Raw genomic sequence first — 16,877 nt, forward strand, 5'->3', positions numbered from 1 at the left:
ATGAAAACGGATGCTCAGCTAGACCACAGCAGTAATTTGACACCAGGGATAAGGTGATTTTGACATTATTATGTAAAATGGCACAGTATCATTAGAGATATAACAAAGTACTTCTCTTTTTCTACCAGACATTTACAATCTACAGATCTTTGAAATAGCATGGGTCTGCATGACTAGTTTTTTTTGAGTCATTAGATATTTAAAAAGTTTTTTTAATCCAATTTTCTCCCCAATGTACAAGGCCAATTACCCAACACACTCATTAGGACTCCACCTATTACTATTGATGGCAGGAAGATGAAGACTACTACACGTCTCCTACGATAGATATAAAGTCAGCCACCGCCTTTTTTCGAACTGCTGCTGATGAATCATTGCCGAGTAGCATCTCAGCACGCTTGGAGGAAAGCGCAGCGACTCGACCTACCCAGAGAGAGCAAGGCTAATTGTGCTCTCTCAGGGCTCCAGCAGCTGATGGCAAGCTGCATGAACAGGATTCGAACCAGCAATCTCCTGATCATAGTGGCAGAGCTTAGCCCGCAACAAGTCACACTTTAATGTATCAAATTCAAATGAATTAAAATGGGATTCAAAACAGCGATTGTGTATTAGGCTTTTGACCACGTTCTCAGTTCTGTCAGAAGGTTTTTTTTAGTTAGATCTTATTATTAATCTGTATTGCATTGCAAGGCCACATCCCTCTCTTGACATTCCACATGTGTCTGACCTGCTCATCCCTGACCGTGAAAAGCCTTTGCAGTTTTTTAGCACTCACCTCAAAGAAATTCTCGTATTTCTGTTTGATGTCAAAACACTTTGAAGTTTTAGAAGTTGCGCTGGAACTCGCTAGTCACATTTGAACTCACTGCAGGTAATGGTTTAAAATAAACTACAGTGATGTTGCAGGCTGTCCAAAGATAAACATCTGCTTTTAGTCAATATTCTGCTTACTGTATAGAATTGGCTACTAAGTGACAACAACAAAAAGAATGAGGCTGTGAGGTGAGTGTAAGAATGAGCCTGTGGTTTGTTTAAGCGTGAGAATCAGGCTGTAAGTAAAGTGAAGTAAAGCTACAGTGCAAGACTGGCTGTGTTGTAAAAGAGTGAGGCTGTGGATTGTATAAGCGTGAGATTGAGGCTATGGGTCATGCGCGAGTGCAAGACTGGCTGTGTTGTAAAAGAGTGAGGCTGTGGATTGTATGGGTGTGAGATTGAGGCTGTGGGTCATGCGCGAGTGCAAGACTGGCTGTGTGTTGTAAAAGAGTGAGGCTGTGGATTGTATGGGTGTGAGATTGAGGCTGTGGGTCATGCGCGAGTGCAAGACTGGCTGTGTGTTGTAAAAGAGTGAGGCTGTGGATTGTATGGGTGTGAGATTGAGGCTGTGGGTCATGCGCGAGTGCAAGACTGGCTGTGTGTTGTAAGAGTGAGGCTGTGGATTGTATAAGCGTGAGATTGAGGCTGTGGGTCATGCGCGAGTGCAAGACTGGCTGTGTGTTGTAAAAGAGTGAGGCTGTGGATTGTGTAAGCGTGAGATCGAGGCTGTGGGTCATGCGCGAGTGCAAGACTGGCTGTGTGTTGTAAAAGAGTGAGGCTGTGGATTTTTATAAGCGTCAGATTGAGGCTGTAGGTCACGCGCGAGAGCAAGACTGAAGCTATGGCTTGTGAGAGTGTGAGGCTCTGGATTGTATGAGCGTGAGATTGAGGCTGTGGGTCATGCGCGAGTGCAAGACTGGCTGTGTGTTGTAAAAGAGTGAGGCTGTGGATTGTGTAAGCGTGAGATCGAGGCTGTGGGTCATGCGCGAGTGCAAGACTGGCTGTGTGTTGTAAAAGAGTGAGGCTGTGGATTTTATAAGCGTCAGATTGAGGCTGTGGGTCATGCGCGAGAGCAAGACTGAAGCTATGGCTTGTGAGAGTGTGAGGCTGTGGATTGTATAAGCGTGAGATTGAGGCTATGGGTCATGCGCGAGTGCAAGACTGGCTGTGTGTTGTAAAAGAGTGAGGCTGTGGAGTGTATGGGTGTGAGATTGAGGCTGTGGGTCATGCGCGAGTGCAAGACTGGCTGTGTGTTGTAAAAGAGTGAGGCTGTGGATTGTATGGGTGTGAGATTGAGGCTGTGGATTGTATGGGTGTGAGATTGAGGCTGTGGGTCATGCGCGAGTGCAAGACTGGCTGTGTTGTAAAAGAGTGAGGCTGTGGATTGTATGGGTGTGAGATTGAGGCTGTGGGTCATGCGCGAGTGCAAGACTGGCAGTGTGTTGTAAAAGAGTGAGGCTGTGGATTGTATAAGCGTGAGATTGAGGCTGTGGGTCATGCGCGAGTGCAAGACTGGCTGTTTGTTGTAAAAGAGTGAGACTGTGGATTGTATGGGTGTGAGATTGAGGCTGTGGGTTAGGTGCGAGTGCAAGACCGAAGCTATGGCTTGTGAGAGTGTGATGCTGTGGATTGTATTAGCGTGAGATTGAGGCTGTGGGTCATGCGCGAGTGCAAGACTGGCTGTGTGTTGTAAAAGAGTGAGACTGTGGATTGTATGGGTGTGAGATTGAGGCTGTGGGTTAGGTGCGAGTGCAAGACCGAAGCTATGGCTTGTGAGAGTGTGATGCTGTGGATTGTATTAGCGTGAGATTGAGGCTGTGGTCATGCGCGAGTGCAAGACTGGATGTGTGTTGTAAAAGAGTGAGGCTGTGGATTGTATGGGTGTGAGATTGAGGTTGTGGGTTAGGTGCAAGTGCAAGTCTGAGGCTATGGCTTGTGAGAGTGTAAGGCTGTGAATTGTGAGAGAGTGAGGCTGTGGATTGCATGAGTGCGAGATTGAGGCTGTAGGTCATGTGCGAGTGCAGTTTTGAGTCTATGGCTTGTAAGAGCGTAAGGCTGTGGGTTCCTCAGGTGCAAGAATGTGTGTGGCTGTGGATTGCATGAGTGTGAGATTGAGGCTGTGGGTTTTGTGTGAGTGCAAGACTGAGGCTTTGGCTTGTGAGAGGGTGAGGCTGTGGATTGCATGAGTGCGTAATTGAGGCTGTGGGTCATGTGAGAGTGCAACTTTGAGGCTATGGCTTGTGAGAGCGTGAGGCTGTGGATTGTGAGAGTGTGTGATTGAGGCTGTGGGTTATGCGAGAGTGCAAGCCTGAGGCTATGGCTCGTGAGAGAACGAGATTGAGGCTGTGGGTCATGCGTGAGTGCAACTTTGAGCCTGTGACTTGTGAGAGCGTGAGGCTGCGGATTGTATGAGTGCGTGATTGAGGCTGTGGGTCATGTGTGAGTACAACTTTGAGGCTATGGCTTGTAAGAGCGTAGGGCTGTAAGATTGCATGAGTGTGAGATTGAGGCTGTGGGTCATGCTAGAGTGCAAGTCTGAGGCTTTAGCTTGTGAGAGCGCGAGGCTGTGGATTGTATGGGTGCAAGACTGAGGCTGGGGGTCATGCACGAGTGCAACATTAAGGCTATGGCTTGTAAAAGTGTAAGGCTGTGAGATTGTATGAGTGCGAGATTGAGGCTGAGGGTCATGCGCAATTGCAGGTCTGAGGCTGTGGGTTCCGCGAGTGCGAGAATGAGGCTGTGAGGCAGGTGCAAGAATGAGGGTGTGGGTCGAGTGTGAGGCTGGGGGTCATGTGTATTGAATTCAGGCTGGAGGTTTTGGAGGGTCTGGAAATGAAAACAGTGCCTGTACTCTCAGCCAGTGTGTCTGCTTCAATCAATGCTGTCATGTACTCTTTCTCTCTCTCTCTCTCTCTCGCTCGTCCGCTCTCTCTCCGTCTCTGGCCGGTGATTGCTATATTATGTCCCTCGCCCCAGGGGTGCTGCTCTCTGCTGGCTAGCCGTCAGTCATGTGGTCAAATCATGAATACACATGAGCTGCTGGGCTTTGGTTTGTTTGCTGAGACTCTCTCTCTCTCTATTGCGTTTATTTCTCTTTTTTTAGCACTCACAGTCTGTTTACTGTTTCTGTCTTCCTCTCTCTATTTCTATTTCTCTCTCTCTTTCTTTGTCTTTATCTCTTGCCACTTGCCCGTCTATCTTTCTGTCTTTTTTCGCCTTATTCTCTCTCTCTCCCTCTTTCTCTCTGTCCCCCTCTTTCTCTCTCTCTCTCTGAGATGTGCAGTGCTGGTGTATCAGTAATTGGTGCCGCTGTGGTGTGTCTGATGGGAGCTGGGATTTTAGGCTGTATTTTTAGAGAGTGTGTGTGTGTGTGTGTGTGTGCCATTTGTCGCTGACACACATCTGATTCACGGCTGACAGGAGTCAGCATTGGGAAAATAGCTTGTTTTTCATCTCTGCTGGTTTGCTCTCATTTATCGAGTGTTTTATATTCAAGGCGCTGTAGGCGTGGAGCCCAGCTGTTTTTTTTTTTAGTGGGCGGAGTCACTCAGCTCAACCAGTCTGATATTCGTCTGTGATGAAGGATGGTCGTGCATTAAAATGAGCTCCTACTCTTTGAAGTGTAGTATTCGATATAACGGAGCGGTTCTAATCTGCTGTAAGTCTGAACAGCGATAAGGAAAACAGAAGGCTATTAGGGGCTTCATGCTGGTGGTACTGATTTTGTGATTCTGATAATCTAATCTTCAATTCTGATAGCAGACTTTGTTTTGCAGTCACTAAACAGTTTTTTTAAGTGGAACTGAGTTCTTTGGAATGATGGTGCTGCATCTAGTAGTTTTGGTATGAGTTGGGAAGTTAGAGGTGAGGTGTGAGGGAGGGAGGGAGGGAACTTCTTTACCTCAGTAACGCACTTCTGCTCTTGTCAAATGCAATGTTGTACAATACAGCAGAAAATCTTCCCTAGACAGTTATAAAAAAAAAAAAAAACAGAATAAGCTTTTATGTAATTCCCCCCGATTTTTGGAAGAAATGGTGAGTGAACTGGTGTCCCAATGTCTTTCCATATAGTGTAGAGCTAACTTCATTATTGTTGGTCATGCTGATGGACCAGACAGTACATAAATAACAAAAGGAAAAAATGCACTCTGCTGGTCAATAGCCAAGATGGTTAAGCTGTCAGTGATCAGTTTTTACATTTGCCTAGTTCATGTGAGTAGTATCTGGATTATATCATGATGAGCAGGATTCATACGGTCAAGAAAGACCTGGAAAAGCCATGGAATTTCAAAAAAGCAATTTCCAGGCATAGATAAGTTTTGGAAAAATAAAAATACACAACGTTTTAGAAAAGTCATGGAAATTTGCTGTACAAGTGTTTTCCATTTATTGACAGAGAAGCCAACAAATACATAAGAACAGTTAGTTAAGTAATTTTCTACTCAATGAATCTCTCAGGATTTGAGACACATTTTACTATTGAAGATTCTGTGTCAACATTGCTTAAACAATTGTTTTTTTATCAAATTAATTTTAGGCCTATTATCAATTTTGATTATGGTTTATTATTGTTTATCCATGTCTGCACTGGTTGTGCATCTCTTGGTTGTACTGGGAAATTAGTTTTGGTTGTCTCCTGAAGTGGTTTCAGTGATCAAATTTGTATATGTTTTAAATTATTCTTAGATGTGTTTATACCTGCATTTGTAAGTGGCTTGATCTTACCCAGATATTGTCCTAAAGCTTACCAGGTGTAAACAAGGCTTATGTAACCACCTTGACCATCAAAGATGAACTAATACTATCTAAAACCATCTACTGGCAACATGGATTTTTGAGAAACAATTCAAAGCAACATTTGTCTGCAAAGTCGTGGAGATGTGCATTTGGATGAAACAAAAATGATCAGACCCTGATCAGAGCTGTTGTTTTTCTGTTTTACCTAGATAAAAACACTTATATTACAAGTAACAGCAACAGGAGCTCCTCAAATAAAGTACTGTTCTGATTTCACTTCAGGCAGAACAGAGCAAGAGCGGTTATCTGACTAGCATTAGCTAGGGACCTGTACCAGTATGCTTCTTTGCAACAGATTTTTTTTCTTTGAAGAACCTCTAGCAATATGACGGTATTAGAAAAATGCATACCTTTTTTAATTTTCCCTTCGGTATACCGGATGAACCGGTATACTGCCCAGCTCTGACTGAGTCTGCTGTATCTCTCTCTGTTCTTCTGTCATCGAAAACGGAACAACTGGTACTGTGAGGAAGATGTGATGATCATATGTCTCTTCACTGACCCCTTTAGAAATATATAACTATTTCAGTTGAAGATGGGTCAGACAGCACGACTTACACAGATTTGCGTGTTCCTTAGCCGTTCTTTGAGGTATCGTTTCCTAATTAGTTTACACATTGCTCTCCCATGACGTTTGGCATTTTTTTTCTTGTATAAAAAGTTCCTATTACAGCACTTAAAAAGTATTTAGAGTGAATTTTTTGAAAGTCTGAAATGTAACTGCGTAGGCTTTAGTCTGCATGCTAATCCGTGTCTCGCTCTCCTCCTCTGTGGCATCAGTTATGCTGTTTAATGTCGTTGGACGCAGGAACAAATCGGCCAGTCAGACACAGCTGCTTCATCTGCTTCAGTGCACCCTGACCACAACCTGGCAAGAGTCCTCTACAGCTTGAAGTGTGGGTCGTCTTAATAAAGCAGCAGCTGTTCTGAATGCACACACACACACACACACAAAATGCTCACAAGCACTCAAAAACAAACATGGACTGGATCCAACTTCTGCCAGATAAACATAACTAATTTGCTTCTCTCTCAGACAGGTACCGTATTTTTCGCACTATAAGGCACACCGTTATATAAAGCGCACTATTAATGAACGTTCTTTTTTCTGTTCTATTTCCATGCATTTTAAGAAACACTATAAGGTATTTCTAATTAGGCAGGAGCTGAATTAAAAGTCCTACTCTGTCCTACCTGAAAAGAAATAAGAACAGAACTTTATCTGAGGAGCTCCTGTTGCTGCTCCTTGCAATATGAGTATTTTTATCCGCTGCTGGGCAGTGGTGGGGGGTAGCTAACTAAGTTAAGGAAAGCTAAGCTAAGAGAACAAAAATGTAATTGAAATAAAAGTAAAAACGAGCGCTGGCTGTAAATTTATACAGATTTTTCTCCTGAAAACTGTTTGTTTGAGTGAGTAAAGCGCTTACATTTATTTACAGTAAGCTTAGATTCCTGAATTTTTTCATTAGCATTAGCATTAATGGCTAACCGGTAGTGGTTAGCGACTAATGCCACCCGACAGCAGTACACTGAGGAATCCTGAGCGTTCCAGTAAGCCAGGGTGATATTAGCAGTTCGTCACACGTAGCTTGTTTTAACATGGTAAATATGCAGGCTATAGTCTGAAATACTAACCTCTGATTGGAGAAAAAGCTAGCACTTGGCGCGTTAGCGGCTAATGCTAATTTTACTCCAGCCTCACTGCTGGAGAACTAAACTGAAACTCCTGTATAACTCTGTACTTCGGCTTTACTGCTCCTCAGAGCCTGACTGATAGAATTCATACATAAGGTGCACTGCTGATTTTTGGGAAAATTAAAGGATTTTAAGTGCGTCTTATAGTGCAAAAAATACGGTGACCAACACAGACACAGATCTTTGTGTGTGTGTTTGTGTTTGTGTTTGTGTGTGTGTTTTTGTGTGTGTGTGTAATAGGCTCAGGCAGCGATATAAAGCCTCTCTGCATGCATGCGTGCTGGGTTGCCAGGGTTAAGTGATTTAAGAAGGGAATGACTTGTGCCCGGCTTCGTATCTCAGTGGTGCCAAATCGGTGGGTTTAAGGTGATAACACGCTGCTCATGGGCACAGTCCTCTCTCTATATTATCCCTATTTACTGTGACTGCTGAACTCCGCTTATCTCTCAGAGCTGTCCTCAAGTGCTTCACAAACAATCTGACAACTGTAGAAATGAGCCCACCCGATAAGACCATCCGAACTGGTGCTGATACGCATTATTACCTTATCTTTCTGCCAATATTGTGTGTGTGTGTGAGAGCTTTATTGGATGGACTCAGGAGTATGAATGGTAAGCAGATTAAACAGAGTTTTGCTGCCCTGCTTGGGAAATGATCTGATGTTTAGCTGTAATTTGACTCACATTCAGCTACTAATTAAAGAAACTCCTGGAGAAGAACAGGCCCATTCATTTAAAACAAGTTAATCTTCCTGGTACCATGCATCATAACATCCAGCTTGTGATGCTAATTGCCAATACCAATAATTGGTACTGAACAAAATCTCATATTTAGTTAGGGATACACTTCTTAAAATGTTTAGCTCTCTGATTCTCTATTTGATATCAAACTTTGTATTTTTTTACATACAACAGGCATACAATTAAGCAGCAAAACATAAGATGCAGACAGTGGCCCTGAAACTCTGTCTTCAGATCAGATTAGATGAAATGGAGACTTTAGAAATGCCACTCATATTTTAGCCCAACTGCTAATGCAATATCATTGTACAGCTCAACACGCTTGGAGGAGAATGCTACATCAGCTTACAGTTAATTTCTTTGATTTGTCCATTAATCTATTGTTTTTTTGTGTGCTTGATAAAAAAATGTAACCATGTATTTATTAATATGTAAGAAATATATTTATTTAATGTTTTAATATTTTCTTTAATAAGCTTCTCTTAAAAACATTCTATTCTATTATATTACACTAAATTATTAGTGCGTCAATATTTTAATTTCATTCCGCTATGTAATGGCATTAGTCGATCGTCAGAACTACTAATAATTCAGATGACTTTGAGACCATATGATTTATATTTTGTGAATTGCAGCAGTTTTACATGAGACAAGTACCTCACACTTACCTACAGCAATCCATTGAAGCCTGTGTGTAATTTTTATGTATTTGTTTGTTTGTTTCATATTTTTTCCTTTTAGCTCAAAACTCATATATTTGTAAAATATGTAAAACTAACTCTCCTTGTGACAGATGCGAAAACAAGTTCTTTTAACACCACTAACTGGTTACCCCTCTCAAGAGTGTATACCTCAGTCCTGTACATTGAGAATCAGCAGAGCCAGCAAAGATAGCTAAGGACACTTAGCTGAACTCCATAGTGCTGTTCTGCACAGAAATAATGGGCTCTGTCAGCTGGTGCATAGATTCACAGGGAGTAAATAAAGTGCATTTTATCTTTAAAGGCCTTACTGTTACTGTGGCATTCAGCACTGTCCTCGATCTGTATGGGAACTCAACTAATCCCACTGAAAGACAGTCAGCAATCATCATCAGCCCCAAAACACAAATCAATGTTTCATATGTTGTTAGTTTACAAAGGATATGTAATAGAAATTATTGCACTACATTATAGGCTGTTATAAGCTTTATTAGCACTGACCTAACCAATGTGTTTCAAATCCCACATCTATTGCCGTCTTTGAAGTAAATAAGCACGAGTGCGTTTTACCCACTGCAAAATGCAATCTTCTGGTCATCCCGTTCTCATTGGACACTGCTATAAATGGCTGGATATTAAACGTACACACTTCCACCCTAACACGTACAGTACATGCTTCATAAAGTCTGCACTGTAAATGACGGGGGAGGGTGTTAAATCATTTAACAACTGCCCAGGGCGAACTCTGACTGAGCGAGCCAGTTATTTAAAGACTCCTGCAGAAGAAGAACAGGAATAAATAAACTGTATGTGGATTTGGGCTCTTCTCGTTAACGCACGCTTCAGTTTAATTCTACAAATCTTAATTTTACGTAATCAACTTCGTCAGTCTTCTCTGAGACATAAATGTTGCAATTTCAGAAAAAGCTTATATATATATATATATATATATATATATATATAAACTTTTCTCTGAAATGTTTACTTTTAACTCAGAGCTGGACGATATGACCAAACTTTGTCATGATATATTTCTTCATTTTGTTCGATACAATACAATTCCATTATTGATGTGAACAGTATAAAAGCGATGTTTGGCCCTGTCTACCCAGTTTCAATGCAGAAAACTGACGTCAGCATCCTATAATGGAACGGCAGCCAGTGACAGATACTGTAAATAGTGCATTTCTTTTAAAACCCTATGCCAATATTGCGGGATCGTTTGATAGCTTGATTTATTTTATTTCTTTTATTTATTGATTTATTTATTTATTTTTAGGAAATCCTTGATTGCTCAAATATGGGTTAGAGCTTAGATCAGGCCCAAAAAATCCAGCCCAACTCGGCCTGAGCCCATGCACGTCCTGTCCGAGCCTGAATTTCCCCCATAAACTGTCATTATAAGCCCGAGCCCAAGCCCGATTTAAACCCAACTTTTTTTTTAGTAAGTAGAGCTTTAAATGAGAACTTCGGTTTAAAATTGACTTTGGGTGTAATAAAACATGATAAAAAGTACATAGCTTTGTTGAATAGCCCACCGGTTTCCCACAGCTTTCCCACAGCTTTCTGAGATCCAGCAATTTTGTGCTTTTAGCCCAGCACTCTTTACAACAACCTTTTTAGGCATATTTGGCCCTGATAAATAGCTTTTTACACAGTTATCCAGGCTAAATGTAGCTCCACACCTCCTTGGTAGAATCCGGAGAGCTCTTACATTTTAAAATGAGGCATTAATAACTTAAAAAGTCCACAAGAAGCTTATTAAAAACCCCCGTTTACATTCCGTAACGCTAGCTTATCCTAGTGCGCCGCCATCACTGTTCTGATCATGAGCATAGACATGTATTCATAGACTCCACATAGTCTGCCTCTTGGTGTAGCAGCAGCACCCAGTGCATTTATTTACACTGACTACCAATTTTTACCCAATTTTCAAAAGGTTTGATTTGTTACAAAGGGCAAAGATGTTGTAATTATACAGAACGCTGTCACATTACAAATACATGCTTTTATATGGTAATAATTATTATTGTAATGATGCATATAGGGCAGAACCTGTGAAATGTAAGAACACCTTTAGCCACCACAACGCAGGCCTCGCACGGGTTCTGGGTGATATTGAAATATTGAAAATGAGTTTAAAAATCAGATCATCTTTATTAAAACATTTTCTTTTGTCATGTTTGTTTATCGAATTAATAGTTGTCCTGCTCTACACTCACTCATTCATTCACTCATCCACTTGCTCTTTCTCCTTGTCTTTCTCTCTCACACTCTTTCTCGCACTCTCTCTAGAGGTCTCTCGCTCTCACATACGCTCACGCTTTCTCACGCTGGCTCATTTACTTTATTTCTCTCTATAACCTCTATAATCACTAGTGATATCACACCACCTCCCATGAGTTCTCTCTCTCTCTCTCTCTCTCTCTCTGTCTCTCTCTGTCTCTTTCTCTCTTAGTATAGTGTGATTAACACTTCAGTTCAGTAATCTAGGGTTGGTGTCTCTCTCTCTCTCTCTCCTTTAATCTCTCTCACTCTCTATCTCTCTTCCTCTACTTCCTCAGCAGCCTCTATGCTAATGTGTACTTTGTATATGTGAGCTGACTTTGCAGTTACGCTATATGGACAGAGGTATTGGGACATCTGCTCGTTCACTGTTTCTTCGGAAAATAAGTGTATTAATGTGTTTATTCTGCTTTTGTTGCAGTACCTGTCTCTACTATCCAGAAAAAAGCTTTTGAACTATATTTTAGAGCATTACTGTGAGGATTTGGTTGCATTCTGCTACGAGAATGTTAGTGGGAAATGGATTTTAAGAAATAGATTTTGGAAGTTTACCACCCCACCACATCTCCAATTCATCTCCAACTCACCCCATTCAAAACTATTGGATTGAGCATTATCTTTCCCCAGAACACAGTTCCACTGCTCCACAGCTCAATTCAGTGGGGTTTATACCCCTTTAGCACATCCTTGGCATTTAGCGTGGTGTTAAAATGTTTACTATTTGCTCTAGAAAATCCTATTCTATTGATTCTATTGGCAATTCTTCTCTACATAGACTAGACAGGCTTCTTTAGCCCTATCTGGATGGGATTAGTTTCTCAAGAGGTCCTGGGGTAATTTTCTCTTTTATGGGGGTCCTCTGAGATCTAATTCCAGTCCGGATTGACCATGTATGTGTTTTTATTAGTTTTTATCTGAGAAAATTACAGGCTGAATTATCTACTGTTTTTCGCTGAACTCCGTGGTTTATTCGGTAAAGTTAGTCCCGTCCGGATCCTCATGTCTAAGTTTCCTCAACTTGCGTTTAATAAAATAGCTATTTTTCCACTGCCATGCACTGTAATTACACTTTAATTGGACGAGTGTTTCCACAAACTGAGCTAAAACCTCTGCTGTGTTGTCCTGGTTTATGAATGACAAGTAAAGAGGCTCCGCTTTGTGTTTTTGATGAATAATGAATTCAGAGCGAGATCAAAACACAGGCGTGATTTTGGGTGTGCGTTCTTTCCCAACAGGCTTTGACTTTTTTATTTATTTATTTATTTTTTCCTGATATTTCCATCATAGTGTTTTTCATGCTGCTTATTTTTAGATGAACGTAATTTGCTTGGCTAGCCTAACCTTCCTCTCCGTCTCTGTGTTTTTAGATCAGTGGCGGCAGGCCTCAACTCTCCTGCCAAGACCAACTCCATGGAAAAAAAACTGCACCTCAAAAGCAAAGAACTTCAAGACACCCAAGACAAATGTCACAAGGTAGGATTGTGCTTTGAGGGAAAGCTTGTGTGTTGTGATTACTCTGGGTCTGTCACACTTAATTAGTTGGACTTAATGTAGAAAATATTATAATTACTGGAGGTAATTCATTCTCCTACTGCGCACCTGAATGTGTGCTGTCTGTAGCAGGTTTTCTTAGTTCAGTAGGAATTGTTTGGAATGTGTGTTTACACAATAAATATACTGATATGTGTTCAATTCTAGATTATGTGAAGGTGCAGTAGAATGTGTTTACGCAGTATTTAAGTTATTCTCTAATGTCCATATAGAAAGTGTGTTACTTTGATTGGGGCAAAAAATGCCTAGATATGGTTTTACAGACCCATTTCCAATACTGTGGTTTGGCCATAGATTGAAATATGTACATTTACGTAAGTTTTTGGTTGGGTTTAAAAATAATTTGGTTAAGTCTGGTCTGTTTGGCTGATTAGTGGCACAACAGCAGCTCACAGGGCTGTATAGCATTGTTTTATATATATATATATATATATATATATATATATATATATATATATATATATATATATATATATATATATATATATATATATATATATATATATATAATTGTCAAGCTTGCCACAACTCATTCTGTGCCTCCTGTCATTCCCACTGAGCGTGGAAGTTCCTATGAGCCCAAACTACATCCCCAGCACACTACAGACTACAAACGCGGTGACACCACGGCACACAATGTCATGATGCGTTTTTCAATTTCAATCAAAAAACGATTAATCGTTCGCCCCTGGAATGAAGCACAATTATGGCTAAATCTGTTGCAGGAATCTGTCTAAATATTAACATATTTTCTCCCAAAGTGTTAAATGTCTTTTTCTTAAAAATTTACATTTGCATATGTGATTCCATATAGTTCAGATTTTTAATTATTAGTGTAATTGATTGTGACAGCCCTAGAGTGTCCTATTCGTTCTGTGTTTGTGACATCAGCAGTGTGCATGTGTGTGTGTATGTGTTTGTGTGTGGGGAGAAAGAAGGAGAGGGAGAATGGAAAGAGAGAGAGAGAGAGAGAGAGAGAAAGAGAATGAGAGAGTAAACGTGCTGTAAGAAAGAGGTTCAATAATACAGTATTTCCCCTGCATTTTTCATGCTAATTCACTAAGTAATTGGTGTTCAGTTGAACCTGCAAGGGATTAATGGGGTTTCTAACCTTCACTTTCAGATCCTACAGTCGATCTGGCCTTCCGTTTTTATTAATAGCCCCAATTAATTGATCGATTTTTCATTTGTTTAATTTGCAACAAGTTACTGTTTGCATGGATCCTTTTGCTGGTTTGTGATATTATGCATTGAGTCTGTTTAAGTCAGTTTATTGTTTCTGTGTCTGTATGTCTGTCTGTCTGTCTGTCTGTGTGTCTCTGAGTGTGTCTGCCTGTGTGTCTGACTGTCTGACTGTGTGTCTGCCTGTGTGTCTCTGAGTGTGTCTGACTGTGTGTCTACCTGTGTGTCTCTGAGTCTGCTTGTGTGTCTCCCTGTGTGTCTGCCTGTGTGTCTGCCTGTGTGTCTGACTGTGTGTCTCTAAATGTGCCTGTGTGTCTGACTGTGTGTCTGACTGTGTGTCTCTAAATGTGCCTGTGTGTCTGCCTGTTTGTGTCTGCCTGTGTGTGTGTCTGACTGTGTGTGTCTGCCTGTGTGTGTGTGTGTCTCTGTCTGCGTGTCTCTGTCTGCGTGTCTCTGTCTGTGTGTCTCTGTCTGCGTGTCTCTGTCTGCGTGTCTCTGTCTGCGTGTCTCTGTCTGCGTGTGTCTCTGTCTGCGTGTGTCTCTGTCTGCGCGTGTCTCTGTCTGCGCGTGTGTCTGCACGTGTGTTCTGTATTGTCCTTTACCTTTTAGACATGACAAATGTGGGAATATGTTTGTTTTTGCATCAGGGGAGCGCCATTGCATAGGCAATAATATGAAAATGAAAAAAAAAAAATCCATATTGTGATATAGTGATATTCTTGAAAGCAGTCTATTTTAATTTTTTGTTATTTAATGTATTTACTTTTGATTGTTTGTTTACAGTGTATATGCATATACTGAGTGTCCACTTTAGTTTTGTGGTAGAAAGACAAATGTGTAAATGGCAGTTACTGAATCATTTATAGTAGATACTCAACAATTATCAGAAATTTAAAAAAAGATGCTGAATAAGTAAAATCAAATTCTTGTCTTGTATTTATATTATTAGTATACTAACTTAGTTTGCACTGTAATGAAAACCTTCTTTATGTCTGGTCCATTGTCCTTGCATTGTTTTACCTCGTATTAGCTATACTGCAGCTGAAACTTTAAGCCAATTGTTAATTCTGCATCAAACCTACACCATAGCACACATGTACTAATACTAATACTAAGAATTTATTTAAATTGAATAGTTGATGGTAGACACTGAGCGATTCAGTCCTTTCTGAATAGTTATTAGTTGGTACTGATTGATTCAGTCCTCATTAAATACTTTGTTACTGAATAAGAAACAGTTACTGAATCCTACTTCTTAAACAAGATAGCCCTATTTGTGTGTTCATGAAATTTTTTATTTATTTTTTTTATCCTCTCATGTGTGAAGGTGTTTGGCTAATAACCGAGTGTGACCTGAGCTGCGCTGTAAAATGCATTTAGATCTGGTGCTTGTGTTTGTGGCTGCGCAGATGGAGCAGGAGATCTCACGCTTCCAGCGTAAGATGACGGACCTGGAGTCAGTGCTCCAGCAGAAGGATGTGGAGCTCAAAGCCTCTGAGACGCAGAGGAGCATCCTGGAGCAGGACCTCGCCACCTACATCACCGAGTGCAGCGTGAGTGTCCTGACTGGTAGAGCCTTCAGCTCTGTGTGATTTATCTCTTCTGCATAGATCTGAGTAGGTGGTTGATAGCTGGGAGTTCTGTAGTACCAGATCAAAGGTTGGACACACTGGAATAATGCATGTTTTTGATCTGAATACATATGCTTACATGCTTGAAATCTGTCTTCTGTTTTTGTGAAGGAACAGGCTTCAAATAGACAAATGTGGGGGGGGGGGGGGGGGGAAGGGAAAAATGAGCAAAAAAAACAACTTTGTATTTGGACTACAGCATTTAACTGACATTGTTTATGTATTTTATCATTACAAGCTAAATAATGTCAATAGTAGTGCGAAAATCTTGTAATCACATTCTACCCATATTCTGTGGCTGATTTGTATAGAAACACAAAGATTGGATTGTTAAAGACCGAAACACACCTAGACCAAAAACAGTGCCAACCACAGAAATTTATTTTGAAATCAATGATCGCATTAATATCAGAGATAAGAATGCCTGAGGGCTATTTCACACCTTTATTTGGTTTCTCTGGTCTGAATCAGTTGATGAGTTTGTTTACTTGGAGAGTTTCTCCCTCTGTTTCTCTGTTTGGTTTGGTTCCACACAGGCATAAACCTAAACACACCAAAATACGAACTAATTAACCATGCAACCATGTTGTTTTCTTCTGATTCGTCAGAGCTGTGAAGCTGCTTTAACACAGAACGCTAAAAAAATTTCAATAGAACGTGCAAAGGTGATGTACACATAGTAAATAGAGTCGTGCTGCTGCAAGCAGTGAACACAGCACAGACCGCGCATGTAAACAGCATGGAGCAGAAACAGCGTTTGTTCATTGCTGTGTTAATTAGCGTTATCTGGCTAATATATCAGATTAAACTAAACCTTTTCAGCAGTTCTCACCACAAGCGAACCACTCCAGAGTTTGTTTGGGACCGGACCGAGATCTCCACTGTTTTCACACCTGCTCAATCGAACCGCACTAGGAGTACAAATGACCCAGAGTCCTTTTTAACCAGACCAAATAGTGCTGGTGTGAAACAGCCTAAAAAAACAACCCAAACTAACTTCAATTTTAGAAACTAATTAAACCTAACAAAAAAAAAAACGAAAAAAAAAAAAAACATAAATCTATAGATCTCCGTACCTGATTAACGAAAAATAGAAGAGAAAAAAAAGAACAGGCCTTTCTTCCTACAGCTCTACATTGGCTTTATATCATATTTGAAGTTTACTTACTGCACAAAAATAGTTACGAAAAAAACATAAAAGTTAAATAAAAGACTGCTATTATAAATCTAAAGAAATACACAAAACAGCACAAATCATAACAATAAAGTTGGTGGCAAGCTGGTTTGGTCTGGGCAGTGTGGTGACACTGGACCAGGATCAATTAGTCTGCTCCTCCCTCACACAGGTAACCTGTAGAAGTGATACAGAGAGAGAGTGAAAAAGAGAGAGCGTGAAAGCAAGCTAGCTCAGAAACTAGAAATCGTAACCTGTAGTTATACTAACTGCACCTTTTCTTTTATATTTAACCCTTGTGTGGTGT

The 16,877-nt window shown here is 40.7% G+C and overlaps 1 protein-coding gene across 10 annotated transcripts in view; it reads left to right on the top strand.

Moving 5' to 3' along the window:
- cita (citron rho-interacting serine/threonine kinase a) overlaps window positions 1-16,877 on the top strand; it is a 155,581-nt gene that overhangs the window by 49,708 nt on the left and 88,996 nt on the right. For 9 of the 10 annotated variants that reach the window (XM_022665832.2, XM_022665834.2, XM_022665836.2 and 6 more), the window contains 2 exons: window positions 12,400-12,505; window positions 15,175-15,318. In XM_022665832.2, the coding sequence (XP_022521553.2) occupies window positions 12,400-12,505; window positions 15,175-15,318 (250 nt within the window). Of the gene's footprint in view, window positions 1-12,399; window positions 12,506-15,145; window positions 15,319-16,877 lie in introns of all 10 variants that reach the window. The other variant, XM_049467718.1, reaches the window with a different exon arrangement.

This window comes from Astyanax mexicanus, chromosome 1 (assembly GCF_023375975.1).
Source record: "Astyanax mexicanus isolate ESR-SI-001 chromosome 1, AstMex3_surface, whole genome shotgun sequence".
NCBI classification, from domain to species: Eukaryota; Metazoa; Chordata; class Actinopteri; order Characiformes; family Acestrorhamphidae; genus Astyanax; species Astyanax mexicanus.